This window comes from Aulonocara stuartgranti (genome assembly GCF_965226115.1).
Source record: "Aulonocara stuartgranti genome assembly, chromosome: 16".
Lineage (NCBI taxonomy): Eukaryota > Metazoa > Chordata > Actinopteri > Cichliformes > Cichlidae > Aulonocara > Aulonocara stuartgranti.
Window position 1 is genome coordinate 35377777 of NC_138952.1, and position 20004 is coordinate 35397780.

The window sequence follows — 20004 nt, forward strand, 5'->3', positions numbered from 1 at the left end:
AATCATAACATAAATAAATTTAGATATTGTTGTGTTGGTTTACAGATTATCTGTTCTAGTCCTTCTTTGTTGAATATATCGGCTTATTGCTGGTAAATGTTCTATCTTATCACAGAATATAACCCAACGTTTCACTCGCCCCTGTCTGTGTGAAACAATCTCGAGTATCAGAGGTGAGCAGTCAACATGTGACATTTAATGACTGAGTAATCCTTATCGAACAAATTCTTCCTGGCAGATGGGCACACACATGCACACATACATCTAACATCCAACAGTTAATCCATGTATGAGTTATGGATCTTAGCACGCACACACACACACACACACACACACACACGCACGCACACACAGAGTGTTCAGTAACAGTGTGGGAGGCCTGTACAACTCAATGCCACTTTTGTTACTCACCCATGATAAAACAACCGTGGCCATTTGTGCCACAACTGTTTTGCTGGCTCTCACAGTTCACTTGTTGACAGACTGTAGACAGAGAGAGACATGCAGAGTTCAAGTCTGCACACCACTGTGTATGTTTGTGTTGAGACACATACATAAAGCCTTTGCATGTGTGTTGGTATAACCGTGTGGGGGATTTTTCCCCAAATTTTAATGTGAAGATTTTGAATTTCAGCACAAAAAATGTTGGCCATGAATTGCATTCCTGTAAATTCAAATAAATTAGACACCATGGTAATCCACGTGTGTTCAAATTTAATGTATCACTTGTTAACACCTTTTCTTTTCTTCAGTCACTTCCTCAAGAAAGTTTTTTGTTTACTAAGAAGGTTTTAAATTTGATCATTTTATGACTTGAAATGTAATTAAGTTCTTTAATTACCACGGGATCATAGCAGGTGTTTACATCAATCTGCTGATTTGGAATTTTCCATTTTTTTGAAGTTTTGGGTTTGCTGTGTGCACTTTTTGTTCTAAGAAATGAGGACTTTCAATTTTTTTTGCTGCTCACAGAGCAGATTATCAAAGATTCCTACTGTTCTATTCAAGAAAAGTTATTATTATTATTATTATTATTATTAACAACAATAATAATAATAATAATAATAATAATAATAATAATGATGATGATGATGATGATGATGATGATAGTAACAACAACAGTACTAATAATATACATTCATAAAGTTCTATATCAGCAGGGAGTCTTTCTTTATTACCTTCATTTGCATGTAAATGAAACCGTTCCTGTAGCTGCAGGACCAGCTGTTTGGTTGCACTCTTCAGTCACTGCATCTTTACCAGTCTCCCTCACACACACACACACACACACACACACACACACACACACACATACGTGTTTTCATGATATATCAGTACCTATGACAAAAATGTGACAAATGGGAACGTGCCTTTCCGAAGGTCCTAGAGGCATGGGAATCACAAAAAATTTGACCCATGCTTCCAGGAACACGCCCATCTGTTGAGATTTTGGCTAGGGTTAAATTTTGGTCAAACCTGAATTTACTGCTACTTATGAGGACACTGTCAGGTTTATGTGACTTATGAGTACCATAAGGTCACACACACTGATATTTCATGTTTAGGTGAATTGTGAAGCCCATGGATACACACATAATTTTCAAGTATACATGACTTATAAGGACCAGGTAAGGGTAGGGTCTGTATTTTCAGCTTGGCTCCTTTTGAGATTACAATATAATAGGCATGGATGCACAATAGTAATGCTCACCAGTCGGGTAACTTCTGACAGAAATATCAGACATTCATGTGTTAATACAACACAGTAAATCTGAGCTGTATAGAGACTTAAAAAGAGACATAGCTCAAAAATGTGGTCAGTCTACTTTTTAAGTCTTAATATTGTATTGCATTAATTTTGCAGTGAATGTTTATGTGAATAAAAACATGGAACATTTTCTGCCTTTCTTATTTTTTAATTACAAAATGCACCCATAATAAACAGATTTATGGGTATAAACAATGCAATGCAGAGACCTGTAATACTGAAATAACTGTGAGTGACCTGCAATACTGAAATAACTGAGAGTAACAAACTATCTCCCTTGAGTATTAACTTATGATGGCAAAAACCAGGAGAAAGGACTGAGTAACTTAGTCATTACTAACCCAACAGACAAAGTCAAAAATTTAAAAAAAATAAAAATGAAAATCAAGTTAATTTTAACTGATGCAGCATTCCTGAACCTGCATTTTGTAATTTTATTTATTCATCTTTCTTTTCAATGCTACGATCCTGTTGTGGATGTAATACTTTATGGCAACCCAGTCTCTGCCTTTCAGAGCTGCCGGCTCTGCTTGGATGCAGGAGTCACATTCCTTTTTGCCAGGTACTTTGCAGCTTGTTATGAAATGAAGTAAGTGCCGCTCAACAGCCTTTACTTCATCATCTGTCCACTTGCACCTTGCCTTCCCAGCTGTCATAAATGGAAACAAAAAATATATATCTTAATGCGAATGTAAGATAAGAGAGAAAATATTCTAGTTTCTAATGTGAATACAAAATGTTCTTAAACCTTGCTTTCTACTGGAGCACTTTAAAGGAGCAATAAGCACAATTCATCATACTTAGGTTGAAGGAATTAAAAATGGCTATGTGAATAATTAGAGGTGTAATTTCATCTGGAGTACAGCATGAAGTCACAATCCCTCTCTCTGTGTTGATCTCCAGCCATAGACTTTGGTTTGGTTTACAGGCAGTGCAAAACAGCACACCTAGCAGTGAAAAGATATTGCTTAATGCTCCTTCAAGGATGCTTGGGATGAACCATTTGAAGTGCTGTGTTCTGCTGGGAATCAAAGAAGATGAAACGGATTATGATAAAAGCTCTTAATAGTGTCATGCCTGAAAAGAATAAACATGTCCATTGATAACAAGTATATTCACTTAAAACATTTTGTATATGGGTACCTTTACCCTTTCCTGGTGCAGTGTTGCTGATGTTTTTGCTGTCCAGGGTGGTTGAGGCAGAAGCGCCCTCCATATTGTCCAGGGTGGTTGAGGCAGAAGCGCCCTCCATGTTGTCCAGGGTGGTTGAGGCAGAAGCGCCCTCCATGTTGTCCAGGGTGGTTGAGGCAGAAGCGCCCTCCATATTGTCCAGGGTGGTTGAGGCAGAAGCGCCCTCCATATTGTCCAGGGTGGTTGAGGCAGAAGCGCCCTCCATATTGTCCAGGGTGGTTGAGGCAGAAGCGCCCTCCATATTGTCCAGGGTGGTTGAGGCAGAAGCGCCCTCCATATTGTCCAGGGTGGTTGAGGCAGAAGCGCCCTCCATATTGTCCAGGGAAGCTGAGTAAAGTGTGTGGCTTTGGTTCCCAGAATTCTTGGTCCTTGAGCCTTTGAAAAGTAACAGTGAAATATGAGAATTAATGCATTTTTTGTTTGCATTGTAGGCAAAGTCAGCATTGGGCAGTGTGTAATTTTACATTTGATATGAATATTTTACATGTGAACATAATCTACTAATAATACTCATCAATACTCAGGCATCTCCCTAGAAACACATTACTTGCATGCACTACCTCTCAACTTGTGTGCCTAATCTCACAGAAGTGGACCTCCTAATCCTTATATTTAATATTTGCCTTTGTATTGCTTATTTATGCATTTTGCCAGACTTCAATGTATCCAGATCTTTTAGTACCATATTAATGAATGGTGTCTACCATTCTGTCTAATTTATATACTGCTGTCCCTTAAGCCCATCTAACATGACATGAACCTATTAACTGTCTCCAGTCTCATAACTTAAAGATATTATCACACACTGGGCAAGTCAAGATACCTTTGTGTTGTTGAGGGTCAGTGATGGTTTCTCCACTGGAATCATCATCACTTGTAACTGCTTCATCTTGTTGGGGAAAAATAATCAAGACAAAATATTTATATTAGAATCTGCTGAACATTCACAAATGTTATATTCAAAGATAACTATGTTTCAAAAAAAAAGAAAGAAAAAGAATTCACCATCAGGATTGATCACGATGTCATCCAGCCCTTTCCCCTGCAGGTCAGACAGTTTTCCTTTCTCCATTGCAATCAACAGTTTGCTGACTTTTGCAAGCTGCAGGGTACTCTCTGGAAGCCGGTAGAATTCTCGATGGACACGGATGTCGTGTCCGAGAAAGGTGGCAAGTTGATCCATTTCATTTTCTTTTAGATTTAGTACTGTGGACAAAGTGGCAACTTGTTTCCGCAATCTTGTTGAGGTAAGGGCCTCTGGGTACTTTGCACCACATTTATTTGCATACTTGCGAAAGCAGTCAGAGCCTCTGTAATGGGAAAGGACACCTGGGCGTGCAAACAAGTACACATTCTCTGTGTGGACTTGACACTCACTTCTGGCTTTTGCGAGGAGCTCCATTGCAGTGATCATGTCAGGTGTGAGAAGCACAGGTACCATTCTTGATCTTTTACCACGAATCTCAACTCTGTCAAAGTGCTTTGCAAGTTTCCTTTCAAACTCAGTTAGGCCGATCATAATGTCAGGATTCAACTCTGTGCGATTCCGGGATGTAAAAACCTGGAGCTCCATTTTTGAAACTTCTCCTTGCCTTTTTCTGTTAAATAGCACTACCTGCGTCAAAGTCACTTGAGCAAGATTTCCGAAGGTTGTGCTGTTGGGTTTTTCCTCAAGGTCCTTCATGTACATTGCGGACTTAGTAGCAAGAAACTTATGCAGCAGTGACACATCCTGTGTAAATGGCAAAATCTGTGGTTTATTCCATTTGGCTTGTTGAAGTGTGCCCAATGCAGCAGCTGAAATGGACTCTGACCACTTTTTTTCATACAGAGTGGCAAACTGCTTGGCTGACTCTGCAACATCATAGCGATTTGCAATGATGGCTTTACACTGCACAATGCTTGCAACTTTAGCCAAACTGTGTCCCAATTTCAAAGCCAAGGATGGGGTTTTATATGAGTTGCTCTCCTGCTCATAACCAGCAACAGCTCTGACTGCTTGTATGACATGGGGAAAGTTAGTAGGCATAACAAGGTCTTCTGTGCTCTTCAAAGGTGTCATAGCTCTGGCGGTTATCAATAACCTTGCGATCTCTCTCATTTTTTGGCGTATGTAATCATTCCTTTTCTCATTTGGTTTTCTGCCATTGTACAGTGACTCACCAAGGCTAAGAATGTCTCTTTCACTCGTTACTACAAAGGAAATGTCATCCTGATTCATTTCACAAGCAATCTTCCATACAGCTTCATGAACTTGATCAGGTTTCGGTAATTGCAGATGCATCCGTCTTTGCCCAGAGGGAGCTTCCTCATTAAACCTCTGAGGGCACCTTCTCACATGCCTCCAAAGGCAATTTCTTGCATATAGTCCTTGACAAAATTTACAATGACGGTAGTCCTCAGATCCTGTTGCAGTAGTGGGTCTTCGACAAGCAACCATTTCTCCAGCACCAGAAGTTGCCACAGTAGCATTATGGTTAAAGTTTCCCCTCTTCTTAATAGAGCGCAACAAATCTCTTCTTTTGCAGGATCTTTTATCATAACTGAAGGCGCTTGCAACTTCCGGCACATTACCGTGGGCAGATTCAAGGTGTCTTGCCAATTTAGCAATGGCCTTTTTACAATATAGACAGTATTGCTTCTTGTTGTACTTGCTTTGTCTTTCCGTGTTTGGCAAAGGTAGGACTTTTATGGAGCTGTTTTTAGGTGATGTGACCCCTGATGAATCAAAACTGCGGCTTGTTACCGAAGTACTGTGACTGCTACTTCTCAGTGACAAACTAAATGTTGTAGGTTTCTCTGAACTGGTGATCTTCCCACTGTGTCCTGAAGCCGTCTCCAATGCCATGTCATTTAACGTATTTTGGGGAACCACAGATTCTGTGATTTTCATGTCCACACTATGGAGACTTGTGTCAGAGGAACTGCCACATGAATCTGGGAAATAGTCTTTATCTTCATAATCCGTACAATCTGAGAATTCATCAGTAGAGATCTGAACGAAAATGGAGAAAAAGCATCTTTGTATTTATTAATAGCTAGAATGTCATTCCCCCTCCAGTAGCAGAACATTCTGCAATCCATGACTTGATGAAAATGCATTCATGTAGTAAATATGCATAATTACATAGCATAAACAATTTGAATGAAGAAGAAAAAGGCAGCTGGCTTACCTGCTCTGAGGTAGCTGTCTGGTGAAAGGTGAGAACTCGAGATTTTTGTCTGGCCTTACATGAAACGTAACAAATTCAATGTTTGTAATTATAATTCATTTGAAAACTAACTCAAAATTATTATGCAATTCAGTATACTGTAAAAAACATTGCTAGTAGGTTAAGAAATGAAAAACAATGCATTGTAACTTAATAGTGAGAATGATTTAACATACATATCACACACTTTGTGTCATGTCATTTTGACATAAAATCTTGGGTGAAAATTCATTTGTGAACCCTGTCAATCATTAATTATATTTGCTGAGATGAAAGGCTGCATTGAGTTCACATATATGTCACAGATACATTAGTGAACATTATTGACAGGAGGATCTGAGTTCCTTATTCTAGATATTATAGAAACTTAACACAGTACAGTTCTGCTACCCAACAATATGAGGACAGTGTAACACACACACACTAGAGTTGTTGGTCCAACCATATGAGGACGTATTCTGAAACACACTCATGTTCTTCACAGCTTGAAACAATATGAGGACATGACGACTGAACACATGTAGAGTTCATGTTCCTGACTTCTAACGTGTCCTGCTGTTGTCAATAAAAGCTCTAAACCCAACACTGATGTAAAGCCATCTATTTCCCCAGAAATCCAATCATGTAAACTGATCAGCTTCAGGTTAAATGGACAAAAACATGTGTAAAAGGACAAAAATATTAAATTTAATTGGAATAAAGACCAAATTGATGCTTTAAAGGGAAAGTTTGGACTAACAACTGGTATAGCCAATTTCCTTCTCCTAATGCTAATGTTGATTTTGGGAAACTTTCACTCAAACTGATTGTTTTAATACAATCAAAGTGCATTTCATTTATGCACTAGGCCCAACTGACTCATATACTTGATTCCAAATACAAAAATTTATGCGTAACCTGTTGGAGGAATGAAGTGGATTTGTCACTCACTTCTTGGTCTGTAGGAGGTTGGGACAGGGTCTCAACACTTGGTGTCTGCAACAAAAGACAACAATATAATGTCAGAAACATTCTGTACTACAAATGCTGACTAGCTCATTAACTACAGATCATACTTGTTTCAGTGAACATTATTACAGAAGGATCTGACTTCCTTATGCCAGATTCTATAGAAACTTAACACAGTACAGTTCTGCTACCCAACAATATGAGGACAGTGTAACACACACACACTAGAGTTGTTGGTCCAACCATATGAGGACGTATTCTGAAACACACTCATGTTCTTCACAGCTTGAAACAATATGAGGACATGACGACTGAACACATGTAGAGTTCATGTTCCTGACTTCTAACGTGTCCTGCTGTTGTCAATAAAAGCTCTAAACCCAACACTGATGTAAAGCCATCTATTTCCCCAGAAATCCAATCATGTAAACTGATCAGCTTCAGGTTAAATGGACAAAAACATGTGTAAAAGGACAAAAATATTAAATTTAATTGGAATAAAGACCAAATTGATGCTTTAAAGGGAAAGTTTGGACTAACAACTGGTATAGCCAATTTCCTTCTCCTAATGCTAATGTTGATTTTGGGAAACTTTCACTCAAACTGATTGTTTTAATACAATCAAAGTGCATTTCATTTATGCACTAGGCCCAACTGACTCATATACTTGATTCCAAATACAAAAATTTATGCGTAACCTGTTGGAGGAATGAAGTGGATTTGTCACTCACTTCTTGGTCTGTAGGAGGTTGGGACAGGGTCTCAACACTTGGTGTCTGCAACAAAAGACAACAATATAATGTCAGAAACATTCTGTACTACAAATGCTGACTAGCTCATTAACTACAGATCATACTTGTTTCAGTGAACATTATTACAGAAGGATCTGACTTCCTTATGCCAGATTCTATAGAAACTTAACACAGTACAGTTCTGCTACCCAACAATATGAGGACAGTGTAACACACACACACTAGAGTTGTTGGTCCAACCATATGAGGACGTATTCTGAAACACACTCATGTTCTTCACAGCTTGAAACAATATGAGGACATGACGACTGAACACATGTAGAGTTCATGTTCCTGACTTCTAACGTGTCCTGCTGTTGTCAATAAAAGCTCTAAACCCAACACTGATGTAAAGCCATCTATTTCCCCAGAAATCCAATCATGTAAACTGATCAGCTTCAGGTTAAATGGACAAAAACATGCGTAAAAGGACAAAAATATTAAATTTAATTGGAATAAAGACCAAATTGATGCTTTAAAGGGAAAGTTTGGACTAACAACTGGTATAGCCAATTTCCTTCTCCTAATGCTAATGTTGATTTTGGGAAACTTTCACTCAAACTGATTGTTTTAATACAATCAAAGTGCATTTCATTTATGCACTAGGCCCAACTGACTCATATACTTGATTCCAAATACAAAAATTTATGCGTAACCTGTTGGAGGAATGAAGTGGATTTGTCACTCACTTCTTGGTCTGTAGGAGGTTGGGACAGGGTCTCAACACTTGGTGTCTGCAACAAAAGACAACAATATAATGTCAGAAACATTCTGTACTACAAATGCTGACTAGCTCATTAACTACAGATCATACTTGTTTCAGTGAACATTATTACAGAAGGATCTGACTTCCTTATGCCAGATTCTATAGAAACTTAACACAGTACAGTTCTGCTACCCAACAATATGAGGACAGTGTAACACACACACACTAGAGTTGTTGGTCCAACCATATGAGGACGTATTCTGAAACACACTCATGTTCTTCACAGCTTGAAACAATATGAGGACATGACGACTGAACACATGTAGAGTTCATGTTCCTGACTTCTAACGTGTCCTGCTGTTGTCAATAAAAGCTCTAAACCCAACACTGATGTAAAGCCATCTATTTCCCCAGAAATCCAATCATGTAAACTGATCAGCTTCAGGTTAAATGGACAAAAACATGTGTAAAAGGACAAAAATATTAAATTTAATTGGAATAAAGACCAAATTGATGCTTTAAAGGGAAAGTTTGGACTAACAACTGGTATAGCCAATTTCCTTCTCCTAATGCTAATGTTGATTTTGGGAAACTTTCACTCAAACTGATTGTTTTAATACAATCAAAGTGCATTTCATTTATGCACTAGGCCCAACTGACTCATATACTTGATTCCAAATACAAAAATTTATGCGTAACCTGTTGGAGGAATGAAGTGGATTTGTCACTCACTTCTTGGTCTGTAGGAGGTTGGGACAGGGTCTCAACACTTGGTGTCTGCAACAAAAGACAACAATATAATGTCAGAAACATTCTGTACTACAAATGCTGACTAGCTCATTAACTACAGATCATACTTGTTTCAGTGAACATTATTACAGAAGGATCTGACTTCCTTATGCCAGATTCTATAGAAACTTAACACAGTACAGTTCTGCTACCCAACAATATGAGGACAGTGTAACACACACACACTAGAGTTGTTGGTCCAACCATATGAGGACGTATTCTGAAACACACTCATGTTCTTCACAGCTTGAAACAATATGAGGACATGACGACTGAACACATGTAGAGTTCATGTTCCTGACTTCTAACGTGTCCTGCTGTTGTCAATAAAAGCTCTAAACCCAACACTGATGTAAAGCCATCTATTTCCCCAGAAATCCAATCATGTAAACTGATCAGCTTCAGGTTAAATGGACAAAAACATGTGTAAAAGGACAAAAATATTAAATTTAATTGGAATAAAGACCAAATTGATGCTTTAAAGGGAAAGTTTGGACTAACAACTGGTATAGCCAATTTCCTTCTCCTAATGCTAATGTTGATTTTGGGAAACTTTCACTCAAACTGATTGTTTTAATACAATCAAAGTGCATTTCATTTATGCACTAGGCCCAACTGACTCATATACTTGATTCCAAATACAAAAATTTATGCGTAACCTGTTGGAGGAATGAAGTGGATTTGTCACTCACTTCTTGGTCTGTAGGAGGTTGGGACAGGGTCTCAACACTTGGTGTCTGCAACAAAAGACAACAATATAATGTCAGAAACATTCTGTACTACAAATGCTGACTAGCTCATTAACTACAGATCATACTTGTTTCAGTGAACATTATTACAGAAGGATCTGACTTCCTTATGCCAGATTCTATAGAAACTTAACACAGTACAGTTCTGCTACCCAACAATATGAGGACAGTGTAACACACACACACTAGAGTTGTTGGTCCAACCATATGAGGACGTATTCTGAAACACACTCATGTTCTTCACAGCTTGAAACAATATGAGGACATGACGACTGAACACATGTAGAGTTCATGTTCCTGACTTCTAACGTGTCCTGCTGTTGTCAATAAAAGCTCTAAACCCAACACTGATGTAAAGCCATCTATTTCCCCAGAAATCCAATCATGTAAACTGATCAGCTTCAGGTTAAATGGACAAAAACATGTGTAAAAGGACAAAAATATTAAATTTAATTGGAATAAAGACCAAATTGATGCTTTAAAGGGAAAGTTTGGACTAACAACTGGTATAGCCAATTTCCTTCTCCTAATGCTAATGTTGATTTTGGGAAACTTTCACTCAAACTGATTGTTTTAATACAATCAAAGTGCATTTCATTTATGCACTAGGCCCAACTGACTCATATACTTGATTCCAAATACAAAAATTTATGCGTAACCTGTTGGAGGAATGAAGTGGATTTGTCACTCACTTCTTGGTCTGTAGGAGGTTGGGACAGGGTCTCAACACTTGGTGTCTGCAACAAAAGACAACAATATAATGTCAGAAACATTCTGTACTACAAATGCTGACTAGCTCATTAACTACAGATCATACTTGTTTCAGTGAACATTATTACAGAAGGATCTGACTTCCTTATGCCAGATTCTATAGAAACTTAACACAGTACAGTTCTGCTACCCAACAATATGAGGACAGTGTAACACACACACACTAGAGTTGTTGGTCCAACCATATGAGGACGTATTCTGAAACACACTCATGTTCTTCACAGCTTGAAACAATATGAGGACATGACGACTGAACACATGTAGAGTTCATGTTCCTGACTTCTAACGTGTCCTGCTGTTGTCAATAAAAGCTCTAAACCCAACACTGATGTAAAGCCATCTATTTCCCCAGAAATCCAATCATGTAAACTGATCAGCTTCAGGTTAAATGGACAAAAACATGTGTAAAAGGACAAAAATATTAAATTTAATTGGAATAAAGACCAAATTGATGCTTTAAAGGGAAAGTTTGGACTAACAACTGGTATAGCCAATTTCCTTCTCCTAATGCTAATGTTGATTTTGGGAAACTTTCACTCAAACTGATTGTTTTAATACAATCAAAGTGCATTTCATTTATGCACTAGGCCCAACTGACTCATATACTTGATTCCAAATACAAAAATTTATGCGTAACCTGTTGGAGGAATGAAGTGGATTTGTCACTCACTTCTTGGTCTGTAGGAGGTTGGGACAGGGTCTCAACACTTGGTGTCTGCAACAAAAGACAACAATATAATGTCAGAAACATTCTGTACTACAAATGCTGACTAGCTCATTAACTACAGATCATACTTGTTTCAGTGAACATTATTACAGAAGGATCTGACTTCCTTATGCCAGATTCTATAGAAACTTAACACAGTACAGTTCTGCTACCCAACAATATGAGGACAGTGTAACACACACACTAGAGTTGTTGGTCCAACCATATGAGGACGTATTCTGAAACACACTCATGTTCTTCACAGCTTGAAACAATATGAGGACATGACGACTGAACACATGTAGAGTTCATGTTCCTGACTTCTAACTTGTCCTGCTGTTGGCAATAAAAGCTCTAAACCCAACACTGATGTAAAGCCATCTATTTCCCCAGAAATCCAATCATGTAAACTGATCAGCTTCAGGTTAAATGGACAAAAACATGTGTAAAAGGACAAAAATATTAAATTTAATTGGAATAAAGACCAAATTGATGCTTTAAAACCCTCGGAGGGTTTAAGTCAAAATAGGGACCCTTTGGATTTTTGATTCTCAATATATCAATCATTTTAAAGACTAGTTGCATGAAACTTGGCCATGAGGTGCATTTTAGGATCATTTTTAAAATTCAATGATCCCCTCTATGGTGTGGTATATAGCAAAGGAGATTCACATAAGTGTTACCTCCTGTGTTCCTCGTACCATTTTGGGTCCCATTGACTCCCATTATAATCACATATTTTCGATATACTGTAATCCTGACATGTGATGATGCCTTTCTCGTGAATACCTAATGGATCTAAGCCTCAGCCTTCAAAATAAAGGAAAAATAGGTTTTGGATCAAATGAGCAAAATATTAGGTACAGCACCACCATAGACATTTTCAGTGGTTTTGAATGCAGGACATGGTTATCTTACTATGCAAAATACATGACAATAAAACAGCTCACCACCATAAAATAGTCTTGATGTAGTGGAACTGATATAACAGAGTGGTGTGAATGTGATTGAGAATATATTTATACTGTGTGTCGGTCGCAAACAAAACAGCCTATAGAGCCGCCTTCTTGAAGTGAACAACGGCAGCCTGCTCCGTTTTTTGTTTTTTTTCCCTTCTCTGAACCTCTGTCAGTGTTATGTTGCTCCACTTTGCACACACTGGCTCTGAGCAAGTGAGTGGAGGGGTGCAAAAGCAGCCACGTGTTTGCAGAGCAGAGGGGGGAGGGGTGCAAAAACAGCCACCTGTTTGCAGAGCAGAGGGGGGAGGGGCAGTTGTTACTCTCTCAGTGGCAAGTCAGCAGAGCTGGGGGAGAGACAGAGAGAGATCCTTTTCTATCTTCTTGGATTCAAGTGCACATTTGAAGTCTGTGAGAATAGTTTGCAGCCTTGTCTTGCGAGTCATTTCTGCACAGACGCCACGAAATGCACAGACGCGCGCACGGACAACACAAAGCGCACGGTCAATTTCGGGGAGGCTCTTGCTGAGAAAGAGCAGCAGTGCTCATCGTGCAAACAGCACATTATTATCGTAACTGCTGCAAAGATATATATATTCTGAAACACACTCATGTTCTTCACAGCTTGAAACAATATGAGGACATGACGACTGAACACATGTAGAGTTCATGTTCCTGACTTCTAACTTGTCCTGCTGTTGGCAATAAAAGCTCTAAACCCAACACTGATGTAAAGCCATCTATTTCCCCAGAAATCCAATCATGTAAACTGATCAGCTTCAGGTTAAATGGACAAAAACATGTGTAAAAGGACAAAAATATTAAATTTAATTGGAATAAAGACCAAATTGATGCTTTAAAATCCTCGGAGGGTTTAAGTCAAAATAGGGACCCTTTGGATTTTTGATTCTCAATATATCAATCATTTTAAAGACTAGTTGCATGAAACTTGGCCATGAGGTGCATTTTAGGATTATTTTTAAAATTCAATGATCCCCTCTATGGTGTGGTATATAGCAAAGGAGATTCACATAAGTGTTACCTCCTGTGTTCCTCGTACCATTTTGGGTCCCATTGACTCCCATTATAATCACATATTTTCGATATACTGTAATCCTGACATGTGATGATGCCTTTCTCGTGAATACCTAATGGATCTAAGCCTCAGCCTTCAAAATAAAGGAAAAATAGGTTTTGGATCAAATGAGCAAAATATTAGGTACAGCACCACCATAGACATTTTCAGTGGTTTTGAATGCAGGACATGGTTATCTTACTATGCAAAATACATGACAATAAAACAGCTCACCACCATAAAATAGTCTTGATGTAGTGGAACTGATATAACAGAGTGGTGTGAATGTGATTGAGAATATATTTATACTGTGTGTCGGTCGCAAACAAAACAGCCTATAGAGCCGCCTTCTTGAAGTGAACAACGGCAGCCTGCTCCGTTTTTTGTTTTTTTTCCCTTCTCTGAACCTCTGTCAGTGTTATGTTGCTCCACTTTGCACACACTGGCTCTGAGCAAGTGAGTGGAGGGGTGCAAAAGCAGCCACGTGTTTGCAGAGCAGAGGGGGGAGGGGTGCAAAAACAGCCACCTGTTTGCAGAGCAGAGGGGGGAGGGGCAGTTGTTACTCTCTCAGTGGCAAGTCAGCAGAGCTGGGGGAGAGACAGAGAGAGATCCTTTTCTATCTTCTTGGATTCAAGTGCACATTTGAAGTCTGTGAGAATAGTTTGCAGCCTTGTCTTGCGAGTCATTTCTGCACAGACGCCACGAAATGCACAGACGCGCGCACGGACAACACAAAGCGCACGGTCAATTTCGGGGAGGCTCTTGCTGAGAAAGAGCAGCAGTGCTCATCGTGCAAACAGCACATTATTATCGTAACTGCTGCAAAGATATATATATTCTGAAACACACTCATGTTCTTCACAGCTTGAAACAATATGAGGACATGACGACTGAACACATGTAGAGTTCATGTTCCTGACTTCTAACTTGTCCTGCTGTTGGCAATAAAAGCTCTAAACCCAACACTGATGTAAAGCCATCTATTTCCCCAGAAATCCAATCATGTAAACTGATCAGCTTCAGGTTAAATGGACAAAAACATCTGTAAAAGGACAAAAATATCAAATTTTGTCAATAAAACCCTGCACTGATCTACTCTGGTCTTCATAACTAGAATAATATCTATCTTTTCATCTACTAATATTTAACATTCCCTGTACTGCACAATCTATGAAGAGGATTTACTTACCAGAGCTCGCCATGGCCACATAGATTCTCCATAGTCATAGGTGATTTCACTCTCCGCTTGGATATTTTCAATAGCAAACAAGCAGAGATGAGGTTTATCCTGGACTGCCAGCTGTTTCATCTTGCAGTTTGGGTACTTGTGGTTATCATTAACCAGCCGGCCAAGTGAGTCGTCTTCACGGGAGGCATCAATGCTAAAAGTGAAGAAAAGAACATATGTTTTTAGTGAACAAAACATAATGTTGTAAAGAACAACTGATATTGTATATGCCTTTACTTACCACCATGTGCTATTTTTCCATTTAAAATCAAATAGGAAAGCAGTTTGCTTTTCTGTGTACTTTTTCTGCCGCTTGTCCCGTTCATGTTCTGAGATAAGCTCCCCACGGTACTCGACCACAAAGGATCCCTTTTCAATTGGTTCAGAGGCAAATACACCACGTCCTAATACAAGATGTTCAATAAGTAGCGTTAAGTAATACAATCCAAATCAGGTTTACTGCAGCTGATCAGCCACTGACAAAACATATGCAGAACAAACAATCACAAAATGTTTTAATTGTGAGGGGAACATCTAGATCAGGGGTGCCCAATCCCGGTCCTCGAGAGCTACCGTCCTGCAGCTTTTAGATGCATCCTTGTTCCCACACACCTGAATCAAATGAATGGCTTGTTATCAGGCCTTTGCCAAACATGATGGCATGCTGAAGAGATCAAACCATTTGATTCAGGTGTGTGGGAACAAGGATGCATCTAAAAGCTGCAGGACGGTAGCTCTCGAGGACCGGGATTGGGCACCCCTGATCTAGATGCTTACGTTCAGGGCTGCAACAAATGAGTTGATACAATAAATAAATGCTAATAATAAAAAAAACAATTATTAAAATAGTTGGCAACAAATTTCAAATACATGAAAATATAAAACATTTTTTAATCTAGATGATAGATAGATAGCTAGCTAGCTTTGGGAGGTTCCCTCAGGGAAACTGAAGCAATTGTTATATATTTGTCACGGTCCGGGGCAGCGGCCGTGTGGAGAGTGGAAGGAGGACCCAAAACGCAGCACTTATTCAGGTGTGAGGGTGATTTATTGATAATATCAAACACAAAGTGGAGATGGCAAACAGAACTAAGGACGAAACTAAACTGGGATAAACTACACAGAGGCGTGGCAAACCTGAACATGAAGGGAGAACAGCAGGGAGAACACGCAGAGGATTACACCAGGTATGAACACAGACGACGCGACGAGGAACAGAGGCAAACACACACTATAAATACACAGAGAGACACTGGGAAGTCACACACAGGTGGGAGACACAGCTGGACCTGATTAACCTGATGAGACAGGGGAACACTAACACCAGGGACCAACAGAGGGAGCACAAACCCAGAACCCAGTGTCTAAAATCCCAAACACAAACCATCCCAAAACAGCCATGAATAATAATGAAAGTAATAACAATAAAGAACATAAACACAAAGTCACCGAGTCATGGTCGCAGGGCCATGACAATATTATTAAATATTATAATAAACATTAGTTGCAGCTCTGGTAATATTCATGCAGTAGCCATAAGGAACAACATATAACATACCTTTATAGTCATTGATCCATTGGGCCTTTAAACAAGTCTTGTCACTTCCAGATAAAATAAAGTGAGCAGCCTCTGCTTCAGGACGAAGTCTGAGTCTTCTTTTTGACATGTTCTTCACTCTCAATCTGCTCAACCTGTACACATCTTCATGAGAAAATGACGAAAAGTCAGCAAGACAAAACCAACCAGTACTTTCTTTACATGGTATTTTAAATAGTATTTTTCTGCCTTAAATCACAATGCATTTGCTAATCAGACTAATATACCAGTGCAAACACTTTGCAAATGTAATGTGACATTAAATTACCTTCACGAATAATTTTAACATGCCAATACACGGACAAATACTGTAAACTGTGCACTTTACTACCATTACTGAAACACTAATGTCATTGATTTGTGCTAAACAGGAAAACATTAATATTATCATTTAAATCCCAGAAAACATATCTTGAAATAAAATGCGTGTTGCAGTAGCCTACACTTAAAAAGAGCTTAGACTGACTGTCTCTGCAGTTGCAGATGCAGAGAGGGCCGCAGGCCCTTTAACTCCAGTGGAAATTTAAAAACAACTAAATTTAACTTCTAATATCTGTTGCTGAAGATAAAGCTAAAGTATATTTATTACCATTTATCATCATGCACCATTTTAACTTTATTCAAATCGATTGTGTGTTGTTTCCATTCCATTTAGCTAACATTAATTAGCTTGTTAAACATACAACTTTACCTCGAAGCGTGCGTGAAATCATGGATATCAAAGGTAAATACATACGTCAAGATAAATCTCTCCTGAGTGCTGAAGGTCCCGGATGTGCCGTTCACGCAGAGCTCCGGCGAGTTTGTATCTTGCCGTGACCAGCAGCTCTTTGGTTGAGGCTTTCGAACAATCAGATGCATCTTTACTCACTTGTTGACCAATCAGAGACGTCGTTCTATGCTCCACTGACGAAATGCTGCATCCTCTCACCAGCCACGGTCTCTCCTCGTCCATTTAACAACAAAAACACAGCAACACGTGCTGTATTTGAGGTAGGAACACTTGAGAACTGTCACAATGTTTTGCAAACTGCTGTTACAGTTAATTTCGTTCCGTTAATTTGTTTGGTTCCTATTCTTAAGTAACACTTAATACACATGTGGTTAGCTTGCTGGTCTAGTTTAAGTTAGCATGGGCATGCTGTTCACTGATAGAGTAAGGCTAAAATTGTCCTGATATTGTCAGTGTGTTATCATAAACATGCAGCACCCCTAGACCCCCAAGTTAAAATACAGATAATAGATAAGCAATTTAAGAAAATAAGTATAATGTATATAATAAATGATTTTACTGTCACTTTCCTGGGTCTGTTGACCCAGCGTTTTAAGTTTTAGTTTGTTTGGATGTCGATGTTTGTTTATAAGTTCTTTAGGTTTGCTAAGTTCATTTGTTTATTAGATTACCCTTGTGATGTCTGTTTTATTGGGAAAGTCCTTGTCCTATATGCAATGAGTCTAGTTTTGTTTCCCCTTGTCCCAGCTGTTCCTCATCCCCTCATTATCTCTCTGTGTACTTACAGTGGCTTGCAAAAGTATTCGTCCCTCTTTTCCACATTTTGTCACATTACTGCCACAAACACAAATTGTCATGGTCCTGGGTCGGTGACCTAGCGCTTTTAGTTTATTATCATTTTCTAGTTTATTATTATGATGATGATTATTATTATTGTTTGAGTTCTATGTCTTATATTTGGTCTGCCTCTGAGTCTGTGTCTCTGTCTATGGTGTCACTCTGTCTGTTTAGTTCTGTGTCTTGTTTGGTTCCCCGTGTCTGAGTTTCCTGTTTTATTGTGAAGGTCTCTGTCTGATGTGAGTGTGTTCACTTTACGTTTCCCCTGTCCCGTCAGCTCTGATTCCTCCCAGCCGTGTTGCCCTCCTGTCTCTCATCCCCTGATTACTGGTGTGTGTATTTAAGCCCTGTGTGTTCTCCTGCCTGTTGCCGGTTTGTCTGTGTTCCTCCGTGTCAGTCTGTGTTACTCGGTGTCCTGCTGGTCGTCGTCTCGGCCTCTCAGCCCTTTGTCGTATGCTCCCAGGTCTGTTATTTTAGTTCTTCCCAGTTTAGGTGTCTTCAGTTATTTGTCATGCCCCACTGCTTGTTTGCCACTACACCTTGTAAATAAACTTCACTAGCATTTTCATCCACTGCTTGCATCTCGGGTCCTCCTTCCTCCACACCACACGGCTCGCCTTCCCAGCCGTGACACAAATCAATTTTAATGGAATCCAATTGCAGCAAAAGGTGGTTCTGCAAAGTATTGACTCAGGGGGCTGAATAATTGCGCACACCCCACTTTTCAGTTATTTATTTGTAAAAAATGTTTGGAATCATGTATGATTTTCGTTCCACTTCTCACGTGTACACCACTTTGTATTGGTCTTTCACGTGCAATTCCAATAAAATTGATTCATGTTTGTGGCTGTAATGTGACAAAATGTGGGAAAGTTAAAGGGGGCCGAATACTTTTGCAAGCCACTGTAAGTCCTGTCCTAATTTGTTCAGTGTCAGGTCATCTGTTGTCTTTGGTGCCACGTTTCCATGTTCCAGGTATCTTTGTATCCATGTCAGGTTTCATGGTTTTTTTTTTTTTTTTTTTTTTAATAAAAAATATTTTCCCCAGGTTAGGTTATTGTTTATCTTCACCTCTGCCTTCTGTTTTGTAATCTTTTAATTAAATTAAATTTTATTTATATAGCGCCAAATCACAACAACAATCGCCTGAAGGCGCTTTATATTGTACAGTAGATCGCACAATAATAGATACAGAGGAAAAACCCAACAATCATAGGACCACCTATGAGCAAGCGCTTTGGCGACAGCGGGAAGGAAAAACTCCCTTTTAACAGGAAGAAACCTCTGGCAGAACCAGGCTCAGGGAGCGGCGGGCATCTGCTGTGACTAGTTGGGGTGAGAAAAGGAAGACAGGACAAAGACATGCTGTGGATTAATAACAAGTATGATTCAGTGCAGAGAGGTCTATTAACACACAGTGAGTGAGAAAGGTGACTGGAAAGGAAAAAACTCAGTGCTTCATGGGAATCCCCTGGCAGCCTACATCTACTGCAGCACAACTAAGGGAGGATCCAGGGTCATCTGATCCAGCCCTAACTATATGCTTTAGCAAAAAGGAAAGTTTGAAGCCTAATCTTAAAAGTAGAGATTAATAAACGGCTTGCTTTCTGTTAATATTCAAATTTTCTTTCACGTTCCTTTGTGTCTGCATTTTGGTTCCACTCCTCAAATTCATACATATGTCTAACCGTTTTTCCCCACTCGGCGACACACCCGTCGGGGGTCAAACTCTGGTAATTCTGTTCTCAGACATGTGAAGCTAGAGACACCAGCAACCATAGTCAATTGTCTTCCAGGGGCCAGAGCAGGCGACATTGAAGGAAATTTAAAACTGCTGGCTAAGGGTAAACGTAAATTCAGTAAAATCATAATTCACGTCGGCAGTAATGACACCCGGTTACGCCAATCGGAGGTCACTAAAATCAATATTGAATCGGTGTGTAACTT

The 20004-nt window shown here is 39.2% G+C and overlaps 1 protein-coding gene across 18 annotated transcripts; it reads right to left on the reverse strand.

The window, feature by feature from the left end:
- Positions 1-1336: 1336 nt before the first annotated feature.
- Positions 1337-17210, reverse strand: LOC309690755 (uncharacterized protein). 18 transcript variants are annotated; one of them, XM_082508069.1, is made up of 16 exons: positions 17179-17210; positions 16449-16592; positions 15132-15294; positions 14852-15044; positions 11596-11640; positions 10847-10891; positions 10065-10142; positions 9316-9393; positions 8567-8644; positions 7818-7895; positions 7069-7146; positions 6133-6186; positions 3965-5954; positions 3783-3848; positions 2912-3334; positions 1337-2417 (listed from the first exon to the last, which is right to left on the reverse strand). In XM_082508069.1, exons 1-16 carry the CDS (start codon positions 17198-17200, stop codon positions 2203-2205), a joined length of 3750 nt encoding a protein of 1249 aa, XP_082364195.1. In that variant the 5' UTR covers positions 17201-17210; the 3' UTR covers positions 1337-2202. The 18 variants fall into 18 exon arrangements, with proteins under 18 accessions (XP_082364195.1, XP_082364207.1, XP_082364210.1 ...); XM_082508081.1 differs by having other exon boundaries at positions 10814-10891; XM_082508084.1 differs by having other exon boundaries at positions 11563-11640.
- Between the last annotated feature and the right edge of the window lie 2794 nt (positions 17211-20004).